The sequence below is a fragment of the Rhinoderma darwinii genome, chromosome 1 (genome assembly GCF_050947455.1).
Source record: "Rhinoderma darwinii isolate aRhiDar2 chromosome 1, aRhiDar2.hap1, whole genome shotgun sequence".
Classification (NCBI taxonomy): domain Eukaryota; kingdom Metazoa; phylum Chordata; class Amphibia; order Anura; family Rhinodermatidae; genus Rhinoderma; species Rhinoderma darwinii.
The window spans coordinates 124198843-124222401 of record NC_134687.1 but is presented as its reverse complement, the minus strand read 5'-3'; the positions used below and the strand labels follow the sequence as shown (position 1 = coordinate 124222401).

General features: G+C 42.3%; 1 protein-coding gene across 4 annotated transcripts in view; it reads left to right on the top strand.

Moving 5' to 3' along the window:
- The window catches only part of ARFIP1 (ARF interacting protein 1), a 135343-nt gene that overhangs the window by 80708 nt on the left and 31076 nt on the right, over positions 1 to 23559 (top strand). For 3 of the 4 annotated variants that reach the window (XM_075860348.1, XM_075860346.1, XM_075860345.1), the window contains 4 exons: positions 3302 to 3397; positions 4133 to 4236; positions 10705 to 10926; positions 19036 to 19193. In XM_075860348.1, the coding sequence (XP_075716463.1) occupies positions 3302 to 3397; positions 4133 to 4236; positions 10705 to 10926; positions 19036 to 19193 (580 nt within the window). The remainder of the gene's footprint in view (positions 1 to 3301; positions 3398 to 4132; positions 4237 to 10704; positions 10927 to 19035; positions 19194 to 23559) is intronic. The other variant, XM_075860347.1, reaches the window with a different exon arrangement.

Below are 23559 nucleotides of genomic sequence, written 5' to 3'. Positions count from 1 at the left end.
CTGTTCTATGTGTGACGTGTCCTATCTACATTGCTATTTCACTTGCTGATGGCTATTTTTTATTTGCATGTATGTTTTTTTTTTGTTCTGTATGTTTATGCTTACCTTTTATAAAACGGCATACATTTTTTGTATGAATTTGTTTAAAAAAACTTTTCACTAGGTCTTTATTAAAAAACAAAACAAAAGAATAACTATTGCTGTTTTGTTTCTTCAGCTCCTATGCAGGCCTATATGTTTCCATGCAGACCGACAACAAATAAATTGTGTAGTCTGATCCTGCAGTCCTACTTTTTTCACTTTGTCCCCTAATTTATGCTGACGGACATTCAATAGGTTAGCAGGAAGTAGAGGAGAGGGATAAAGGAATATGACTGCAGGATCAGGCTATACAGAATTTGTGTGTTGACTGTTACCATGGTGATCCATTGAAGCTCTAGAAACAAAATGTTAGGAGATCTTTAAGATCTATTGCAAAGTTGCCTTATTTTTAACTTTAGATGCATTGAGACAATAAAAAATAAAAAAATTGGTTGGGAAGTTGTACTTTTGGCCTTCAGGATGTGGCGATTTATTTTTTCATCTCCATATTTTGAAAGCCATAAAGAAAAAAATTAAAATTCGGTTTATTTATAAGATTTAGTTACAAATACATAGGCGAAAGCGCCAAACTATCAACATTAACAGTCAATCAATATACAGCTTTACCGTTCAGATATATTAGCACAGTAAATATACAAGAAAAATTAACATTACAAGAACAATAAGCATGTTGCGCCCACACAGTCACCTAATCAGTAGTGTCAGAAATAGCCCACCAGGAGGCCCATATCTTATCAAATTTGGTAGGGCATTTACGATGATGATACAGAACTTTTTCATACGGAAGTAGGCCATTTACCAGAGATTTCCACGGAGTCAAAGCAGGTACCGCAGGTGCCATCCACCGCAGCGCAATGGCCTTACGGGCCATAAACAAGGTTCCCTGAAGAAAAATTTAATGAAGAATTTTGATGACGTGAGTCCTGAGGAAGTGGGGCCCCCATGAACCCAGAGAGATGAGACAAAACCTCACCCCAAAAGGATGTAATATAAGGACACTTCCAAATCATATGCCAAATATCAGCAGCCTCCTGGTGACATCTCAGACACTCGGTGGACTGAATCACCCCCATTCTATGTAGACATGTCGTGTCAAGTAGGCACGATGAGTGATATAGAGTTGCCTGAGTCGGTTGTTAGCAGCCGGCGAGACCAGGGAAGACCACATATTCTCCAAATCATCATCGGACAGGAGAGGAAGAACTCCCAGCCAACCCGCTTTAGCAGGCATGACCCGTCTAGAACAGGTTTTCTGTACCCGAGAGGAGTAAATACATGACATACATCCAAGCCTGCCATTAGTAAAAAACAAATCAACAATCTCAAGTGTCTTCAGAGCATGATGAGGATACCCTGGAAATGTGAGGGCATGTCAGAGCTGCAGTTACCTGTAGAAGGACCTAGGGGAAATTTCATATTTATGTTGCAATTGATCAAAGGTTAAGCATAAATCCTCCTCAATTAAAACTTCAGGTGGGTAACACCGAGGTCCTCCCAGAATTCAGCACCGTCAAGCTGATGCAGCTCACGAAGCATGGGATTATGCCATAAGGGCCAAGATACATGGGGTCCCGTGATACCAAACTGTTTCTTAAGCGCTGTCCACACCTGTTTTGCCACTCGATGCAGTGGAGTAAGTAAAAACCCTGACACCAAAGCTCCCCCCTCAAAGTACACAAGCAGGTCCGACACTCCCCCCAGAAAACATTCATCCCCAGCATAGATCCCCAACGTAAACTTCGATCGCGGGCGTTGGAGCAGGAGCTCAGCTGTCATCAGACAGCAGAGCCCCGTCTCCAGCCTGCACGGGAGACCCGTGCAGGACTTAGACTAGGCTCACGTGAAAAGGCGTGAGCCTAGCCTAAGGTCCCTTAGTGACTCACGTGAAAAGGCGTATTGGTGGTCACTAAGGGGTTAAAAAAAATAAAAAATACTTTTTGTTTTTGTTCCCCTAAACAAGGGGCCATATTTATTTTTTTCCTGTGAGGGTATGTGCACACGCTTACTAAAAAACTTCTGAAAATACGGAGCTGTTTTCAAGGGAAAACCAGACTTTTTTTTTTTACTGACTTTCGTGTAAAAAAAACCTCTGTGTGAACTGGGCCTATATGTATTTTTGTGATATTTGTTTAATGAAAATTGTTTATTTAAAAAATATTGGATCTAATTTTATTTATTTACTTTAATTTATTGATATGCAGTAAATGTCTGAGATGGGTATGTGCACACGACCTGTTTTCAGACGGTTTTCAGGCCGTAAACGTCTGAAAAATCGGAAGCAGAATGCCTCCAAATACGGCATTCTGTTCCAACAAGGCATTTTTTTACGCCTCATTTTCGAAAAAACAGAGTGTAAAAAGACGCCCGCGAAAAAGAAGTGCATGTCACTTCTTGAGCCGTTTTTGGAACCATTTTTCATTGACTCTATAGAAAAACAGCTCCAAAAATAGCCGTGAAAAACGCTAGTTTGATTAAAAAACGTCTGAAAATCAGGAGCTATTTTCCCTTGAAAACAGCTCCGTGTTTTCAGAAGTTTTTTGCTAAGCCGTGTGAACATAGCCTTTAACTGTAATATGATACAAAATAGGATGAAAGGGGAGGAGGAGATTAGGGAGCAATTTCTGGCGTTTTTGTTTTAAATTTTCTGTGCATTTTCTATGTTTAGTGTTCCTTTAATTGATGCCGGCTTTGTATATAACACCTAGATTTCCCTTGTGAATCCGTCAGGTCAGTGGGACTGACGGGTTCATTGAAAGCGGGTCCTGCTTGTGTCTGACCTGCAGGATCGGCGTGTAATCGATCACATCTAAGTTCATAACTTAGATGTGATCAATTACAGATAGATCCCACGGACCTGACGGATGCAAGTCTTCGTGAACGTTACAGCTGCTCTGTTTACAGGATACAGAGCAGCTGTATCTCAAAAAGTGAAAAGAATTTGTAATAAAAACTAATTTGAAAGTTGCACCAAACACGCTGACAATTTTATTAAAAATAATAATCGCTTTTGAAGGCGTACATAGCCTTTAAGTCTTATTTTGGAGGAACTGCTCTGCAATGAATGCATTCATAAGTGTTAGCAATGCACTGTCGGCAGTGTTTCCTATCCGCAGTAAGTCTGGTCTAATTCCTTCCATTCATATTTTACAAATGTTTGTATTAACTATTTTAATTTCCATGCAATTTGTGCTCTTCTTAGGTTCCTTCTCCGCACCCAGGTCTCCAGTCATTTCTCCCAGCAGCACAGCAGCCAGCAGACTGGCTGCACAAGAAGATGATTTAGTTTTTCCGTCAGGTACTGCAATTCTGGGTAACCCCAATGGAGCTGCTGCTGCTGCTGCTGCTGCACTAATCCCTTTATTTCCCTAATAACATCCTGGTTATTATTATATCGTGTTAGTCTGCTTTAATATTCTGATAATTATTCTAAAAAGTTAATCTCTCCTTTTGTGTAAAAGCAACATCACTCTGTCTTTATGCGATACGGATTATACTGTGTTGTGTGGGTAGCCCATAATTGGGGGTATGAGCTCCATAGTTCCCAGTTGCGAAGGTGAAAAGACCAGAATAGAAGAACTGGTCCTTGAGCTTGGTTAAAGCTTCTGTGAAGGCCATCCTTGGTGTACACACCTTGGATGAACACCCCATGAGGAATGTATGAATTGAGCAGGGTGATGTTGTTTTACAAGACGTTGCTGAAAAAAATAAATCCAGATGCTACAATAACCACTTATTTACCCATTTCCGCTTGCAGTTCTATTGGTGACAGTCTTCCTGTTGATTTACTGTATACTAATGACACCACATAGTGAAATAATATTATTTGGTCTGGAATGATAATTTTGTAAAAGATGAATGAATTTGTGCCTTTTGATCAAGTAAGATGAACGCGTGTTCGTTTTTAATGTTGAAAATTTCTTATTATATAACTCTGATTCTCTGCACTTTTTACATGGAGTAGTATGGGGGCAGCATTTCGTCTTCTTTTATAGATCTAAAATATTTTCATTGTTTCCCTTTGATTCCATAGCTGAAAGTCAGAGAAGTGGCCCTGTTGTCCTCGCTGAAGAACCAAGAAATACAGCTATTGAAAAATTTGAATTAGTAAGAAGATGGAGTTTAAATACATACAAGGTCTGAATAATATTGAGATCTGTTTTCTTTATTGGTGGGATTGTACTTGTTTTCTAATATAAGCTTTCTATTCCGATACACCTAGAGCTGTACAAGACTATTGCCATCTTTTACAGGATGATTTTTCATTGGGGGGGGGGGGGGAACTGTTTGTTTTACATAGTATAATTTAATTTCATTCATTTTTGTCCGACCCCACCCCTCCCTCATATTAGATGCAGCAATTAAATGCTAAGCCTATAAAATGCTTGTCCTGTAAGGGCTTGTCCACACTAGGGATGTCACGATACCAGAATTTGGACTTCGATACCAATACTTTGTGTAGTATTGCGATTTCGATACCAAAACGTTACTTTGCCAACCGTAATAAAAAAAAAAATCTTCCATTTTCTGATGAGGCACGCGGTGTGATGAATTTTGAATGTGCCTCACATTAGTAATTAACCCCATCATGTTTCTCAGTCATAATGGGTTAATGTGTAAGGTACATGATGGAGTAAATGGACTCGCGGGACAGGGATATAATATTGCCACTTTACAAAGCATTAGTGAGGCCTCATCTAGAACATGCAGTTCAGTTCTGGGCTCCAGTTCATAGAAAGGATGCCCTGGAGTTGGAAAAAATACAAAGAAGAGCAACAAAGCTAATAAGGGGCATGGAGAATCTAAGTTATGAGGAAAGATTAAAAGAACTAAACCTATTTAGCCTTGAAAAAAGACGACTAAGGGGGGACATGATTAACTTATATAAATATATGAATGGCACATACAAAAAATATGGTGAAATCCTGTTCCATTTAAAACCCCCTCAAAAAACAAGGGGGCGCTCCCTCCGTCATCTGCATATTCTAGATGAGGCCTCACTAATGCTTTGTAAAGTGGCAATATTCCATGCCTCTTTTAATACACGACAATATCCTGCTGGCCTTTGAAGCAGCTGATTGACACTGCATGCTGTTATTTAGTTTGATTTACAAGTACACCCAGATCCTTCTCAACAAGTGAATCCACCAGTGTAGCTCCCCCTAGGACATATGATGCATGCAGGTTGTTGGTACCCAGATGCATAACTTTACATTTATCTACATTAAACTTCATTTGCCAACTGGATGCCCAAACACTTAGTTTGTTTAAATCCGCTTGCAATTCACGAACATCTTCCATAGACTGAACATTACTACATAGCTTAGTGTCATCTGCAAAAATAGAAATAGTGCTATTAATACCATCCTCTACATCATTAATAAATAAGTTGAATAATAGTGGTCCCAACACTGAACCCTGTGGTACACCACTTATAACCGGGGACCATTCAGAGTAGGAATCATTGACCACAACTCTCTGGATACGGTCCTTGAGCCAATTCTCAATCCAATTACAAACTATATTTTCTAAGCCTATACTCCTTAATTTACCCATTACACGTCTATGAGGGACAGTGTCAAATGCCTTTGCAAACTTCCAAAAACACTATATCCACAGCGGCCCCTCTGTCTAGGCTTCTGCTCACCTCTTCATAAAAACAGATCAGGTTAGTTTGACAACTTCTGTCTTTAGTAAAACCGTGCTGGCTGTCACTTAATAATACTATTTTTTGTCACATAATCCTGTATATAGTCCTTCAATATCCCCTCAAACATTTTCCCCACGATGGATGTTAAGCTTACGGATCTATAATTACCCGGGGAAGACCTAGAGTCCTTTTTGAAAATAAGCACCACATTTGCTCTTTGCCAGTCCCTTGGCACAATACCAGTCACTAGAGAATCTCTAAATATTATGAAGAGGGGGACAGAAATAACTGAACTAAGCTCTTTAAGAACTCTAGGGTGTAACCCATCTGGTCCTGGGGTCTTGTGCACGTTTATTTTATTTAGCTTAGACCATATCTACATTCATCCAATTCAGTATATCAACTGATATATTAACAGCACTGGCACCGGCTATATCAGCTGCTCTTTCTTCTCTTGTATATACAGAGCTAAAGAACCCATTTAGTAACTCTGCCTTCTCTTGATCCCCTGTGACCAACTCCCCATTACCACTATCTAGGGGTCCTACATGTTCAAACCTTGGCTTTTTTGCATTTATATTCTTGAATAATTTTTTGGGATTTGCTTTACTATCCTTGGCCACCTGCCTTTAATTTTGTATTTTTGCTGATTTTATTACATTTTTACAGATTTTATTACGCTCTTTATAATTTAAAAAGGCTACAGCTGTACCCTCAGATTTGTATTTTTTAAATGCCCTTTTTTGTCATGTATTGCCCTTTTTACAGAAGGTGTAAGCCATGTGGGGTTTAATTTTAGTCGTTTATACTTGTTACCTATAGGAATAAATTTTGCACTATAATTACCCAAAGTAGATTTGAAAATCTCCCATTTATCATTTGTCCCATTTTTTAACATTAGTTCTTCCCAGTCTATATCTTGAATTGCAGCCCTCATCCTGGGGAAATTGGCCTTCTTAAAATTAAAGGGAATGTGTTGCCAGCAAAACATGTTTTTTTTTTTTTAGTTAAACAATTAGTGTATAGGTGATTAAACATTGTTCTAATTTTTATTTATTTTTTTCACGAGTCAGAAAATATTATAAATTGGATTCAATTGGATTCTAATTTATAATATTTTCCATTGCTTGTCACTAGATGGAGCCATTCCCAAAATTGCAGCATTGCATTTGGTAAAGCAACCACATTGCTTTATGCTGCAAAATTGGGTAAAAAGCCCTCGCTCTAGTGAGCTCTCAGAATCCCCCCCTCCTTTAACCTGGCTAGTGCCGGGAGAAACGAGGGGTTTGAACGGTCTAACCTCCTACACTGTGTGTCACCATTTTTTGAGCTAACACACAGTGTAGTAGGTTTACATACAGTAGTAAAACACACTGAAACACAAACATATATAGAAATCCCTTACCTGCTCCAGTCGCCGCTGCTCCCTCCGGTCCATCCGCTCCGTCTGCTGCCGCTGCTCCATGTGCACAAGTCCGGAAGCCGCGACCGGAAGTAGTAATCTTACTGTCCGGCCGCGACTTCCGGTCCACAGGAAAATGGCGCCGGACGGCGCGCATTTCAAATTGAACTGTGTGGGAGCGGCGCATGCGCCGTTCCCACACAGCGGCGTACATGATAGTGGATGGAACGGGCCCCGTTCGCAGTCCCTATGGGACTGGAGCTGTCGTATTCCATGTCTGTATGTGTCGTTAATCGACACATACAGAAATGGAAAAAAAATTGGCAGCCCCCATAGGGAAGAAAAAGTGTAAAAATAAAAAAAAGTAACACACAAACACACAAATTAATCCAAACGTTTTTAATAAAGCACTAACCTCTTTAACATATTAAAAAAAAAATTGTGGTGACACTGTTCCTTTAAGTGTTTTTGCCCTCCCAGCCTGCGTTTGTTTTTTACAGTATAGGTAAAATGTAACTATATTATGATCACTGTTACCGAGGTTTTCACGAACATTGATATTCCCAACAAGATCTGCATTATTAGAAATGACCAGATCCAACAGAGCTTCACTTCTAGTCGGGTCTTCCACAAACTGGCCCATAAAATTTTCCTGCAACGGGTTGAGGAAATGTCTCCCCTTTGCAGTTGAAGCCGAACCATGACACCAATTAATATCCCGGTAATTAAAATCTCCCATTATTACTACAGTACCCGCCTGTGCAGCCCGCTCCATCTGTTTGTATTTCTGAACTTCCATCTCCTCAGTTATATTGGGGGGGGGGGGGGGTCTATAGATTACATCAAAAGTATTTTTTTCAGTGATTTACCTCCCTTTCTAGAACCACCCACAAGGTTTCAACCTCCTCACAGTCTTCACCCACTATTGTCTCTTTCACACTCGCCTTCATATCACTTCTCGCATACAGACATACACCACCGCCTTTCCTATTTGTCCTGTCTTTCCGAAAAAGTGTAAAACCCTGTAGATTTACAGCCTAGTCGTGTGAAGAGTCTAGCCATGTTTCAGCAACACCAATTATATCTATATCTTCTTCCAGTATTAAGGCCTCCAGCTCCCCCATTTTGCTTGCTAGACTTCTGGCATTTCTGAACATACACTTTAACTTTCCTTTCAGTTTTTCACTTTTATTATCAGAACTGTGATTATTTTACATTATTTGGGCATTTTTATTTACACTGCTGTTTTGTAACAAAAGGATCTCCTTATCCTGTTGTCTAGTCCTCTCCCCACAGTCTGTTTCTCTCCCCACCAATAAAGTCTTACCCCTCTATAACCTGACTACCCCTTTATTTTCTACATTGATCTCCCTTCTCAGTTCTAGTTTAAATACTCCGACACCCCAGCTAGAATTCTCTCCCCCAGCACAGCGGACCCCCTTCCATTTAGGTGCAAATCATCTGCAGAATACAGTTTGTACCCCAATGAAAAGTCAGCCCAGTGCTCTAGGAACCCAAATCCTTCTCCTCTACACCAAGACTTCAGCCATGCATTTAACTCCCTGAGCTCCCGCTGTCTTTCCTGTGATGCGCATGGCACATACCCTGAGAATACAACCTTGGAGGTCCTTCCCTTCAGCTTGTAGCCTAGTTCTTTAAAATTATTGTTAAGGCTCCTCCATCTACCATTTATTCTGTCGTTGGTACCGACATGGACCACGACAGCTGGATCATCACCAGCCCCTCCCAGCAATTTGTCCACCCGTTCCACCACATGCCGAACCCTGGCACCAGGGATATCGCAAACCATTCGGTTGAGGCGGTCTTGGCGACAAATTATTCTATCCGTCTTCCTGATGATAGAATCCCCTACAACTATCAATTGTCTTGGCTTACCTGCATTACCATCCCGCCGACTATTAGCTGGGCTGTTCTCCCGGCTGTTAGGGAGATCAGTATCCACTAGGGCTGCCATTTCTGAGACTGACACCCTCGCATCATCACCCAACTTGGCAATTTTGCTTGGAATATCAGAAACAGGATTGGCCTTCCTTTTCTTGGACCCCTTTCTACTGCCCCTAACTACATTAACCCAGCTACTTGCCTGATCCTGCTGATCCATGTCTTCACCCTCCAATTCTTCTCCACTAACTGCATGTTCTGTCAGCAGCATGCTCCGCTCAAGATTGTCTATCGCCCTCAGTGTTGCATTCTGCTCCTCCAGATCTCTAATGCGAGCTTCCAGGTGACGAACATGCTCACATCTGCCACAGAGATATTCACCCTGGTGAAGTGGATATTCATGTTGAAGTGGAGCAGTTGTGAGCAAAGCATTGTGTGAATGTTTCAACAGGACAATTACTAAATCCGATTGACTCATTTTTGTGTAGTTGAATTTTATTTTCGATGTCTCGGATTATTAAAGTTTTAATAGGCACATTATGCTTAAAGGGGTTTCCTAGCCAGTAAAAATTGATGCCCTATTCTCAGGATCGGCCATAAATAGCTGATTGGTCAGGGTCCGACTCCTGGGACCCCTGCTGATCAGCTGTTTTTAAAGGGAGTGCTGTGCTCATACAAGCGCTGCTTCCCCTTCATTTCTACGTGCTCACTGGGAATCGTCGACATGGATGTTGCGGCGATTCCCAGGTATTGCAGTCGTCTTCTCCCAATGAAGTGAATGGGAGAAGTCTGCAATACCTGTGAATTGCCGCTAAGTGTGTGTCAACGATTCCCAGTGAGCAAGAAAAAATTAAGGGAAAGCAGCTGCACCCCCTTCAAAACAGCTGATTGGCAGGTTTTCCAGGAGTCAGACCTCGACCAATCAGCTATTGATGCCCTATCATAAGGATAGGACATCAATTTTTACAGGCTGGAAAACCCCTTTAAAGACCATCGATTATGTATGTTACTGTATAACCTGAGAAATTCATCCTGGTATGGGAAACATGCATTACATCAAGCTATATCTCATTGGATTAAATCATTTGAGACTACAGATATAAGTGGGAGGCTATCTTCCCTGCCGTCACTGTAACAAGCTGTCCTGCCAGACCTGTTCTCTGGAGAGCAGATAAAACCGTCCACCACAATGTACATTTAGTTTTTCTAATTTCTTAGAACACTCTTAAACCAAACTATACAGCAGTGGCGTTTACCATGAACAAACACTGGGGGGAAATATTAAGCACTCTACGCCACTTTTCTGTTGTAGAAAAGTCGCAATTTTCTCAAAAACCCAGTTTGGCATTTTTACATTTCATGCTGAAAACCGTTTTTTCGGCATTATTCGACGAGAATGTAATGGATTCAGCCATATCACAGCAGGTGGTACAAGCTGTGCCACTGGCGGTTAGAATGTGGTTTCTAATGCAACCGCTGAACACTCGTAGAGGCTACCATCAAATACTACAATAATTAAATGCAAGTTGTTGCTAACCATAATCTACTATGTAAATTGTGTAAGATTAATGATTGAATACGATTTTATTATGAGGACAACCATATTGCAAGAGGTTGCTTATCTCTCTGAAATTTTTCTGTACCTCTGCAGTGCACCCGGCAGATACTCTCCGAGAAGCTAGGACGTGGCTCAAGAACTGTAGACCTGGAATTAGAAGCACAGATTGAAATTCTGAGAGACAACAAAAAGAAGTATGAGTATATATTAAAGCTGGCTCAGACACTCTCCTCACAGCTCTATCAGATGGTGCAGACACAAAGGCAACTGGGAGATGCGTTTGCGGACCTTAGCTTAAAGTCTTTAGAGTTACATGTGAGTATAACTACAATATATTGGGCTTCTTATTTACACTGTCATTTGGCCTAATTTCCTTTTCATTAAGTATTCTATTACATATACTATACTATCACATGGAAGGAATAAAAATGGAATATGTCAGTATATTCAGCCAGCATTGAACATGTGTGGGAATTTCAAAACTCTTTATTTTCTGTGTGATCTGACCTCCCTGAAAACTTAGATGCTTTTCCCCCCTCTCCACACTTTTGATCTTCTGTATACAACCCCCTCTCCTGCCCTTCTGTGTTCCCGAAATGATCTATCCAATGATATATAATTTTATGGTATTAAGAAAAAAAAATTGGTATTATGAGCCATTAAACGACAACTTTCGCTTGCGACTTTGACCTACGAGTTTTGAGAAAATGTTTTGAAAAATCCAGTCTAGCTGCATCTACAAACATTTTTTTTGCGTGACCGTTGCATCAATATGCAAGTAACACTTTGTATTTTTAAATACTGTGCCTCTCACACAGCAGTTACTATCACAGCTGTCTTATATTGTATTATTTAAATAGGAATGCTTAGACCAGTGGTTCCCAGCCAGGTGCCGTGAGATTCGTCCAGGGGACGGAGCTACAAGCTCCGCCCTCGACGTTTACTTTAACTATGCTTGTAGCAGATGTGACGCGCGCACGTCTGCTGCAAGTGCCGCCCACCTCTTCCCACTAGAAGAGCCTGACGGAGGGAGAGGAGCCATTAACAATGGGCAGGGCAAGTATTTCTTATATAGTTTGTTAGCAATTGTGTGAGAACTGGAGCCAGGGGAATGCTGGAAGTTGTAGTTCTCTCTTCATATACCTCTTCTCTGTATGTCCTCTGATATCACATAACAGTCTGGACATGCTGGAAGTTGTGGTTCTCTCCTCTTATACCCCCTCCCTGTAAATGTTCTGATATCATATTACAGTCTGGACATGCTGGGAGTTGTGGTTCTCTCCTCATATACCCCCTCCCTGTAAATGTTCTGATATCATATTACAGTCTGGACATGCTGAAAGTTGTGGTTCTCTCCTCTTATACCCCCTCCCTGTAATGTACTCTGATATCACATAACAGCCTGGACATGCTGGGAATTGTAGTTCTCTCTTCTTATATATCGCCCCTGTAATGTCCTACGATATCTCTTAATAACAGCCTGGACGTGCTGGGAGTTGTAATTCTCTCCTGTTACACCTCCTTATTTATGCCTTCCCCAGGAGTAAGCACAATTTGTCTGTGACGGTCACTTTACTAGAGGGGCTGATGGTAATTTTACTGTCAGTGGGAGGCTGATGGTCACTTTACGGGGGGGGGGGGTCTGATGGTCCCTTTACTGGAGGGGTCTGATGGTCCCTTTACTGGAGGGGTCTGATGGTCCCTTTACTGGAGGGGGCTGATGGTCCCTTTACTGGAGGGGGCTGATGGTCCCTTTACTGGAGGGGGCTGATGGTCCCTTTACTGGAGGGGGCTGATGGTCCCTTTACTGGAGGGGGCTGATGGTCCCTTTACTGGAGGGGGCTGATGGTCCCTTTACTGGAGGGGGCTGATGGTCCCTTTACTGGAGGGGGCTGATGGTCCCTTTACTGGAGGGGGCTGATGGTCCCTTTACTGGAGGGGGCTGATGGTCCCTTTACTGGAGGGGGCTGATGGTCATTTTACTGTGAGGGGGAGGCTGGTGGTCATTTTACTGTGAAGGGGGGACTGATGGTCATTTTACTGTGAAGGAGGTGCTGATGGTCATTTTACTGTGAGGGGGGGGGGGCTGATGGTCATTTTACTGTGAGGGGGAGGCTGATGGTCATTTTACTGTGAGGGGGAGGCTGGTGGTCATTTTACTGTGAGGGGGAGGCTGGTGGTCATTTTACTGTGAAGGGGGGACTGATGGTCATTTTACTGTGAGTGGGGGGCAGAAGGTTATTTTACTGTGAGTGGGGGCTGATGGTCTTTGAGTGGTTTCCGCCTCTGATCTCCCATTGAAATTAATAGGAGGCAGAAAAAACCTGCAGCGCTCGTTTGGAGTGCTTTTTTGCCTCCGGTTTTTGCATTAGCGTTAACGGCTTAAAAAAAATGTGAGCCTTTTTTTTTTTTTTTTTTAACTATTTTTGGTAGGGGTGCCTTGAGGAAATGTTTTTTTTTCCAGGGGTGCCTCGAGCCTGAAAAGGTTGGGTAACTCTGGCTAAGGCCTCTGGCACACTTCCATCACCGTTTTCACGGCCCCGTGTGTCCGTGAATGGATCAGTGTGCTTCCCGTGTGTACTCCGTGTACACTTCCGTGTTTCAGTTTCCGAGAGGAAACTGTTCTCATTCACACTATGTACACGATATTGTGAGCGCCGCACATGGTATTCCCTGTCCAGCGGTATTCACTGTCCAGGGTGCTGAAAGAGTTACTGCCGATCAGTGCAGCACCCTGGACAGTGAGTATCATGCTCACAATATAGATTATAAATGTTTAATTTTAAAAAACCTGCAACAAAAAAAAAAGTTACTACTTACCCAGAACTCTTCTAAAAGACCGGCCTCCTGAGATGACGTTTCAGACCATGTGACCGCTGCAGCCAATCACAGGCTGCAGCGGTCACATGGACTGCCGCGTCATCCAGGGAGGTCGGACAGGATGTCAGAAGAGGGACGCTTCACCAGGACAACGGCCGGGGTACGTATGAACTTATTTTTCTTTCTATCGCTGCGTTCCAGCACTGATCAGCAGCCTCTATCAGTTTTTTTGACTGCCCCATTGACTTGTATGGGCCGCACAGTCACGGAATCTCGGACAAAAGTAGGACATGCTCTACTTTTGTCGGAACGGAACAACGGGACCGTCAAAAAAACTGAAGTGTGCATGGCCCCATTGAAATGAATGGGTCAGGGTGCTAGCCGTCAAAAAAATGGCTAGCACCCTGAAGGAAAAAATGGAAGTGGGCATGGGGCCTTAGACTAAAGCCGCATGCACACGAACGTGTTTTTGCATCTGGAATTCATCCGTAAAAATGCGGATGAATTGCGGACCCATTCATTACTATGGGCCCATGCAAATGACCGTGGTTTCCACGGCCTGTGCATTGGCCGGGAGCCCAGACCGCAAAAACATAGGGCAAGTCATTATATGGGCTGCATTTGCGGTCCGGGCTCATTTAAATCAAAGTGTGCATGGTCCGTGAATTGCGGATGACACTCCGCGGCTGTCCGTGCCGCAGTCACGGACCGTGCACACAGCTGCAGCCGTGTGCATAAGGCCTAAATTTACAGGTCGCGGTCAGAATGTTTTGTTTTTTTTGCCATGACTTTCACAAAATCGCGGGGAAAAAACCCTGCATATTTACCGCATTTTGTGAACCCAACCTAACACATATACAATTTGCTACTGGTGCAATGTTCCCCCTAAGGGTAAGTTCACACCGAGTTTTTTTTTACGCGGAAGCCGTGTCAGAAAACGCACCAAAAAAACATCCGAAAATGCCTCCCATTGATTTCAATTGGAGGTGGAGGCGTTTTTTTTCCCCGCGAGTGGTAAAACCGTCTTGGAAAAAAGAAGCGACATGCCCTATCTTAGGGCGTATTTCGCTGCGTTTTTTGCTCACTTAATGGCTGCGGGTGAAAATCGGCGTGCAGGCAGAGCAAAATCTTCCTCAGAATTCCAAACAAAATTTTGAGGCAGATTTTCTGCCTGCAAAAAACTCCATGTGAACATACCCTAAATGTTCTTATCAGTTGGATGCCAGACATTGTGTACAGACCATAAACTGTGGTTATGTGAATTGCATTGGTGGAACTCTTTAGCAGCTACTAGTTTAACCTCTTTTGACCGCCAAACGTAAATATACTTTGGTAGGGAAGGGTCCTTTTTTTTTCCAGTCGGGGGGGTTAACTGCAAACACTCAAACTCTGTGTGAACATAGCCTTATTTGCAGGCGGAATTTCTGCCTCAAAATTCCGTTTGGAAGTTTGAGGCAGATTTTCCTCTCACTGCACGCCGATTTTCGCAGCGTTTTTCGCCCGCGGCCATTGAGCACCGCGGGCATAAAACGCAGCGAAATACGCTTTCTCTGCCTCCTATTGAAGTCAATGGGAGGTCAGTGGCGTAAACACCCGACGATAGGGCATGTCCCGGCTCCCATTGAAATCAATGGGAGGCATTTCCGGGACCTTTTTGATTAGTTTTGCGGCGCGGTTTCCGCGTCAAAAAATTCAGTGTGAACATAGCCTAAGGCCTCATTTATTCACTCTTGCCTATTTTGGTCAGTATTTTGCATCCGTATGTATAAGAACTAAGCAGAATTGGAAAATAGAGAAAAAGTATAATGGAAAGATTTGTACCTCTTCTGTGTTTTGGAACCACACTGGTTTTGGCTTACAAATACTGATCCAAAATACGAGAGTGTGAATGAGGCCATAGTGTGTTACCATTAACCGTAGCCAACTGTCTGTGTCCTTTGTTGCATATGAACTAACGGAAGGAGAAGCCATCAAAAATTACAATCATTGGGCACTATAGCGATGCCAGATGTTATATGAAGTGCACGTACTTGCTTTTTCTATTCGTAGGAGAATCGGAGGATTAATTTTTCACATAAATTGTATTGGTTAAATGCATTGTTCTATTAAACAGTTAAAAAGCGTCCCATTTCTGGCCAATTGTTTTGGCTCCAATTTGGTACATCAGGAAAGTACCATCTGTCCCGTAAAAAAGAAAAAAAAATCAGCGTCTAATAAGATCACCTTTTAGAATGTAGCATTTCAAAAGATGAAATTTGACCCCCCCCCATCATGAAATGGGTGTTAACCCTTCATCGGCATCTAATAGCTACTCTTGCTTAAAGTGCTTCTGGAAACAAAACCCGGAAACTCTCCATAAATCTCTGCTTCTCTACACCGTGTGCCCATGTTTTATTGATGACATTTGTGAGTCCTGTTAGCATGTTTACTTACTTAACATTGTTGCATAACTTACTAGTACAGTTTGTGTTTTAGATCATTTTGTACTGTACATTGAGGTGCACTCGTTCAATCCTTTTATAGAAAATGTTGCTGAGGCAAACAAGACGGTCTCGTATCTTATCTGGTCTTTCTTGATTTTAGTCCCTTTCCTTGAAAGCAATTAAATGAGATTAATTTATTTTCTTGTTGAACCAGTTTGAAAGTTTTACAGATTTTGTTTTAACCTGTAACAAAAATGTTAATATCGAACGCGCATCGAGGTACTTATCCAGGTGAAGAATGTTTAGGTTTTTGGGGCCAGCTTTGCCAATTTACTTGGGGGTAAAGTGGTGCTGGAGAGTATATACATTGAAACAACAATTTGCAAGGAACAAGGCAGCACATCCAAAAAGAGGAATTTTATTTACCCACCAATGCGATGTTTCAGTCCAGCAGGATCTTTCTCAAGCATCTGGTCTGCTGGACTGAAACGGCGCATTTGTGGGTAAATGAAATTCCTATTTTTGGATGTGCTGCCTTGTTCCTTGAAGATTGTGGTTTCCATTTGTAGATCCTTGGATCAGGTTCCTGTAAAGGCTTGCACCCGTCATATTACATCACATATTCTCTCCGGTGCTGTGATCACCTTCCTTTCTTCAGTTTATACATTGAGGCATTAAATGGTTCCCTGGGAACCGACTGAAAAAAAAAAATATGTAGACGTTTGTTCTTGTGAAATTTGTGGCTCTTCAAAGTCCTATTTTTTTTAAAACTTGAATTTACGGAACGCTAAGTGACCTTATACCGTATGTTGGATGAAAGGGGATTTTGTCAAATTTGCACTGGGCACGTAAGAAGATTGCCCTGTCACCAAGTGTTCGTTTTCTTCTACGGTGTATGGCTGTGGAGTGGGGGGGTAAAAACAGAAACTATATGGTTGGCTCTTCTAAATGTTTACAGGCTTTATATTAGTATATATGTGCACAATGTAATGTCACTACAAACATAACTATGTCATTCATTCTGTGCATTGCCGTTTTATATCCATATGCATCATATTGTGATTAACTATAGGTTTCATGGATTTGTTGGTTTGTTTTTTGTGTAATAAAAAAAAAATTTGTGTATCCATTTTTAATCATCGACCATAATCTATTGAAGGTGATGCAGGCAATGTGTGTTTATTAAAACTAAATCAGTAAGGTCTTGCTACCAAGCCAAAACCTTGTTATGTAGATCACTATGACATTTACAACCTAAAACAATTATTTTATTGCGACCGCTTCCCGTAGGCTGCTCAGGCTTGTATGTGAATACAGTACTTTGGCATTACCGCAGATAAAGATGTGTTCATCTACCCTGACTACAACGTTGGCATAGTAAAATTAGAAAAGGTGGCTGAAAAAGAGCACTCTTTTTTTTTTTTTTTTTTTTTTTTTTTTTTGTTATCCGTTTATGATGTGTTTTTATGTTCGCTTAGTATTTCCACTAGGATGGAGGGATATCTGATTTAATAACTAGCCTGGACTGGGCTGTCCTCGCCCTCATCCCACTTACCATAATAGCTCGATGTCCTACATGTCCTGTTTTTAGGCATGTTTCCATAGTAATGTGCATGCTACTCATTGGGCATGTGCATCATCATTACTGTTGTACCTGGAGCTCTTCTCTTAGCATCTCTTTCTTACCGTCAATGAGATGATTTATTTGACATTTGAGTTCTCCTTTGATCGTGTATAATTGCTTGCCAGCCAACCCCTTGTTATTGTTCCCATTCAGTGTCTTACTGTCCTGATGACATCATCGTCTCTGATCTTGCTTTTTATATAACAAATGCTCGGCATGTACTTGATCTGCCTTCTTCATGTTCTATTTTCAGAACAAATGCTGGTGGCTTCAATAAATAGCAACTAATGTTCAAATGCGGCTCTTCCTGTCATTTGAGCGGTGTCTGGCATCTGTGTGTTTTTTAGATGGTCTTAAAAACATTTTTTTAAGGTCTCACTATTGAACCTATTGATGTGATCTACCATTATATTATCCAAATTATGACATAAATGACCTGTAAGGCATTATGGTATTTGTACTGGGCCCTGTCCCCACTAGTGCCCTAAGTTTAATTTCCCTATCTCAACCTTATACGAAAACACAGGGCGCATTTTCATACAAAGCGAAGACCAATGTTATCAAGCAAACTGAATTCCCACACCCCACCCACCATAAATCACAAAGCTTAGAGGCCCATTTAAGGGGGTTTTACACTGGGCGTTTATTGTGCAGACGAGTGTTCATAGAACGCTCGTTGCCGATAATTGCCTGTGTAAACAGGGCAGCGTTCAGCAGATGAACGAGCAAACGCTCGATCATCTGCTTATCGTATAGTTTTAAAAAAAGTAAAATATTATCGTTGTCTGCTTCACACTTCCCTGTGTAGGGAGACTCGCTGCCGGCATGATGATGTCTGGGGACGAGCGATCGGAGTAAGGATCGCCAGTCCCCATCCATAGCTCCGTGTGACAGGAGTAAATGAGCGCCGATCAAAGATGTCTCGTTGATCGGCGCTTGCTGCACCGGCCGAGTGTTACTCTAGGCAGTTACCTATCTTTGTTCTGCATTATCATAACAATAATTAACCAGTGTGACTGAAGAAGATGAACATTGATAATCCTCAATCTTGCTGCCCCAAAAATGATCAGGGTTGGTGGCACAATCCGTAAATATAAATGCAGCTTGATGCTTAGCATTTACACCAGGCATTGCTGCCTAGCACATGGCTTGTGTGAGGATGAACAAGGGAAATGTCTAACAGATCCTCAGACATGCGTTCATCGATGGGTTGTAAAATTGTGGTGTATAAAGGCACCTCTAAGCTAGCCGTAAGGATCCTTCTGACCATCTCATGTCCACGGTTTCTGGACAATCCATACTTGTTAGAAGGGTCCCTTGACAATAAGTTTATCAGACTTGCTGGGACCCCCAACAATAAGCTACATTTTGTAGAAAGCCCCCCTCCTCCTCTCCAGTAGTTTAGCATTTGGGAATGAATATAGCAAAGAAAATATAAAAGCAAGGAGTGCCACCCATTTGTAGTTATTTTCTACATTTTTCTTGGTTTATGCTTTTTGGCAAACTGTTTATTATTATTTATTTGTGTGTGATGTTTTGCATTTTGATGTATTTTAGGAAGAATTTGGATACAATGCAGACACTCAGAAACTTCTTGCCAAAAATGGAGAAACTCTTCTGGGGGCCATCAATTTTTTCATCTCCAGTGTAAATACACTAGTGAACAAGACAATTGAAGATACGCTCATTACTGTCAAACAGTATGAGACATCAAGGTAATGGGGGGAAAAATGTGATTCAATTTTATCATTTTCACATTTTCTTGTGTGGTACTTTTAAAGTTTTGCTTCAGAAATATATAAATAGCCATTAAAGAGGACCTGTCACTAGGTCATATAAGTTGAACTGGTTTATCGACCTGAACACTGCTGTTTCCCTGATTTAAGCGATATTTTTCTTTTCTTCCTGGACCCCCGTACCAGAGATATTGCCAACAAGGCCTGAACAACCCAAATTAGCCTATAGGGAGCCAGCACAACAGTGGGCCATATCTCTGGAGCAGGGAGGTCCAGGAAAAAAAGAAACCGTGCTGGAATCCGGGAGAAAGCGCTGTTCAGGTCAGTAAATTGCTTCAACTTATGACATAGTGACAAGTCCTCTTTAACCCCTTCCCCACATACCCATGGGGGTATGAAAGGAGCTCACGGGCTGAGCCTACTCCATAGAACGAGTGTGTCGGCTGTGTGTTAGAGCCGACACTTCAGTGGGATTCCACTCGTTTAACCCGTCTAATGCCACGGTAAATAGCGAACAAGTCATCTAAATGATTAGAAACAAGGGGGCAGCCCCATGTAACGTTGCCATGATAGGGCAGGACGTATGTTAGCCAAAATAGCCAGGGCACAGGAAGGTTCCTCACATGTGTCCTCTATGAATACACCCCAGAGTGTTCTAGTAACTGACACAGCTCACATACTTGAGATTTTTAATCTCTTCTATAGGGGTCTCTATAAATATAGATGGCTCATGTCATCTGACCAGATACAATAATTTTTATCCAACATACCCTTGGGTGCACTTTCGGAGACTGTTAGGGATTTCTTAGAGGTTCCGCTGACATTGGAGGAGCTGCAAGATGCTACTATGTCTCTAGCTAACAATAAGGCTCCTGGGATAGATGCGTTACCGGGGGAATTATATAAACCGTTAGGGGATGTGCTTCTTCCTGAATTGCTGAAGGTATACGAAGAGGCCTTGCTGTCAGGTTCCTTGCCATATTCCATGAAGGAGGCTATTTTTGTGGTCCTGGCGAAACCAGGAAAGAATCAACTATTACCAGACTCTTATAGGCCGATATCCCTACTCCCAGTTGATGTGAAGATTATTGTAAAGGCCTTGGCTGTACATTTATCTAAAATAATAACATCATTGATACATCCGGATCAGACCAGCTTTATGCCAGCAAAATCGACTTCTATTAACCTTAGGAGATTATGTTTGAATTTGTAGATACCAGTGGAAAACATAGTGAGACGGGCTATATGCTCTTTTGGATGCAGCCAAGGCCTTTGACAGTATAGAATGGGAGTATCTGTGGCAGGTCATGAAATGTTTGGGATTTGGTGAAAGGTTCATAAAATCTGTTCAACTACTGTATGAGGCTCCAGTGGCACGTGAGGATTAATGGGGGATTGACCGAGGTGTTCGGCAGGGGCACACGACAGTGTTGTCCCTGGTCTCTCCTGCTCTTCGCGATAGCCATAGAACCTTTAGCGGCTTGGATTAGCATATATCCAGGGTAGTAGTTTTAGGCGAGGTATAGTGGAGGAAAGGATAGCTTTATACGCCGATGACATGCTCTTATTAGATACAGGACAAACGTTGGATGCTGTGATGTCCGTTATTGGACAGTTTAGAGCATATTCCGGTTTGTCCATTAATTGGGCAAAATCCGAGTTTTTGCCGCTGGATGAGACCCTCATTGCTCTGGAAAGTGAGCGGATTCCATTAAGATGTGCAACTGTCATTAAGTATCTGGGAGTGCAGATTTCAACGGTATTTGACCAATTATGAGCGTCTTAATTTAGAACCTTTAATTGTGAGATTGCGAAACAAACTAGGCGCCTGGTGTAGCTTGCCCCTATCTATAGTGGGCCGCGCTAATCTCCTAAAGATGATGTGGATGCCTCAGTTGCGCTCTCTTCTCCATAATTCTCCAATTTGGATACCCCAACGCTTTTTTATCGCGGTCAGTAGGTTGTTTAGAGATCTTATCTGGAAGAGGGGACATGTACGTATTAAATTAGACACCATACAAAGGTCTAAGATGGACAATGGATTGGCGTTTCCTAATCCTGGGGTTTATTATTTAGCAGCACAGCTGCAACATCTTTGGAGTTGGGGGCTAGGTGACCACAAATACATTTGAGACCTGCTAAAAAAACTTCATACACTGTGATATTCTTTTGGCAGCGCTTGATACTAATACGTTTCGGATACATTTTAGACAGTTTCCCACAATATACCAATTGCATAGAATATGGGAGAAAGACTAAGACCCTTTTGGGTATAACAGGACATACTCAAATTACTGCCATTTGGGATAATCCAGGCTTACCAGAAGTTCCTAGTTTGGAGGGTTTTGGCAGATGGAAGTTTAAGGGTATGTAGTGGTTAACTCAATTATACAAAGAAGGGGTAATGAAACAATTTTCTGATCTACAATCTGAATTTGCCTTACCAAGATCTTCCTTTTTTGAATACCTACAGTTCAGACATGCTCCGGAGTCAGAATTCCATGTATGAGTCTTAGGTACATGCACTAATAATCCTGTTGGTACTCTTGTGGGTTCTGCAGAGAAATCTAAAGGGCTTATATCTATTGCGTATAAATTTCTATTGGAAAAGATACATTCCAATTCCCCTTTAACCGTTAAAGAAAAGTGGGAGAGAGGTCTCGGCCCTATAGAAGATGGACAGTGGCAAGAGATTGTTGCTTATATCCCCAGATTGTCGCTTAGTGAGGCACATAGAATGTCACAGTCAGTGGCGTAACTACCGCCGTAGCGGCTGCTACGGGGCCCGCGGCATGAGGGGGCCCGTGTCGCCCGCCGGCACGGGCCCCCACCATGGCCGGAGACTCCGCTAGCAGCCGCTACTGCTGCTACAGCGGGACGCCACTGAACACTACGGCAGAGCAGGGAGGTATCTCCCCGCTCTGCCATTAACTGGTTCCCGACCGCTGGCTGTATTTTTACGGCCAGCGGTCAGGGTCCTTAAAACCCGAGCCATAGACTTTCTACGGCTCGGGTTTTAACTTGCTGCCCGATCGGGCAGCTGAATGTCGGGTCTCCGGCTGTCGGTGACTGCCGGGGACCCTGAGGAGAGGATAGAAGCAGCTTTCGCTGCTTCTGTCTTCTCCGATCACTTGTACACAGCGCTGAATGCGCGCTGTGTACAGGAATAGAGACAGCAGCAGCGGAGTGTCTCTATTCCTCCCGGTGATCATGTGACTGGTCACATGATCGCCGGGTGCCGTTAGTGACAGACTGCTGCTGGGTCTTACTAGACCCAGCACAGCCCTATTAGTGACAATCGTCACTATGAGAGGGCTGATTTCCCCTGTAACTGGGGCTGCTGTGCATCTCCAGTTACAGTGGAAAAACATGGTGTAAAAGAAAGAAAAAAAATATATAAAGTTCCCCAAAGGTCTTTTCTGACCATTGAGGGACAGACCATAGTAATAAAAAAATAATAAAGTAAAGTGCAAAAAAAAATAAATAATAAATACACATAAAATACCCACCCCAAAAAAAAACTTTCCCCCCCCCCCCGCCAATCATTGTTGTAAAGCTAGCGCTGACCCAATTACCCTAATATGGACATGTAATATATTAAAATTTACGGTAGACAATGACGATCACAAATAAAAGGTCTATTAACTATGTTATTACCAAAAAAAAAATAGCTGAAATGTAAAAAAGCTTATTTTTTTACTATTATTTTCAAACTTTATGAATAAAAATTCTAAAATAGCAAAAAAGCTGTGTATAAAAACGATAAAAAATGAAACCTGCATTATCTACGGAAAAAACGTCGCAAAAATCACGTCGTTAGCCCAACAAATAAAAAAGTTATAGCCATTTAACTAACACGTGCTAAAAATGGCTAAACGGTGTCTGGTCCTGAAGGCGCAAAATAGAGCAAAAGACATGTATCCCCTCTCCACAGGATCTCCACAGGACAGGGGATCCATGTGTGATCGCTGGCATTGATAGGGAGAACGGGAGACTGAAAGTCCCCTGAAGTTCTCCATCACAAACCTCGGACTTCCGGGGTCTATGTCGGCAGCTCCGTAGAAATGAATGGAGCGCCGGTCGCGCTTGTGCGCATGCGTGACCAGCGCTCCTTTCATTTTTATTGAGCTGCGCAGACGCCGGAAGTCCGAGGTTTGTCATGGAGAAGTTCAGGGGACTTTCAGTCCCCCGTTCTCCTTATCAATGCCAGCGATCACTCATGTATCCCCTATCCTGTGGAGATCCTGTGGAGAGGGGATACATGTATTTTGTTGGACACACTGTAGGTCGCATTTTTTTGGGAGGGGAGACGCTGTATGGCGTTCCCTACAGGGGGGGGAACGCT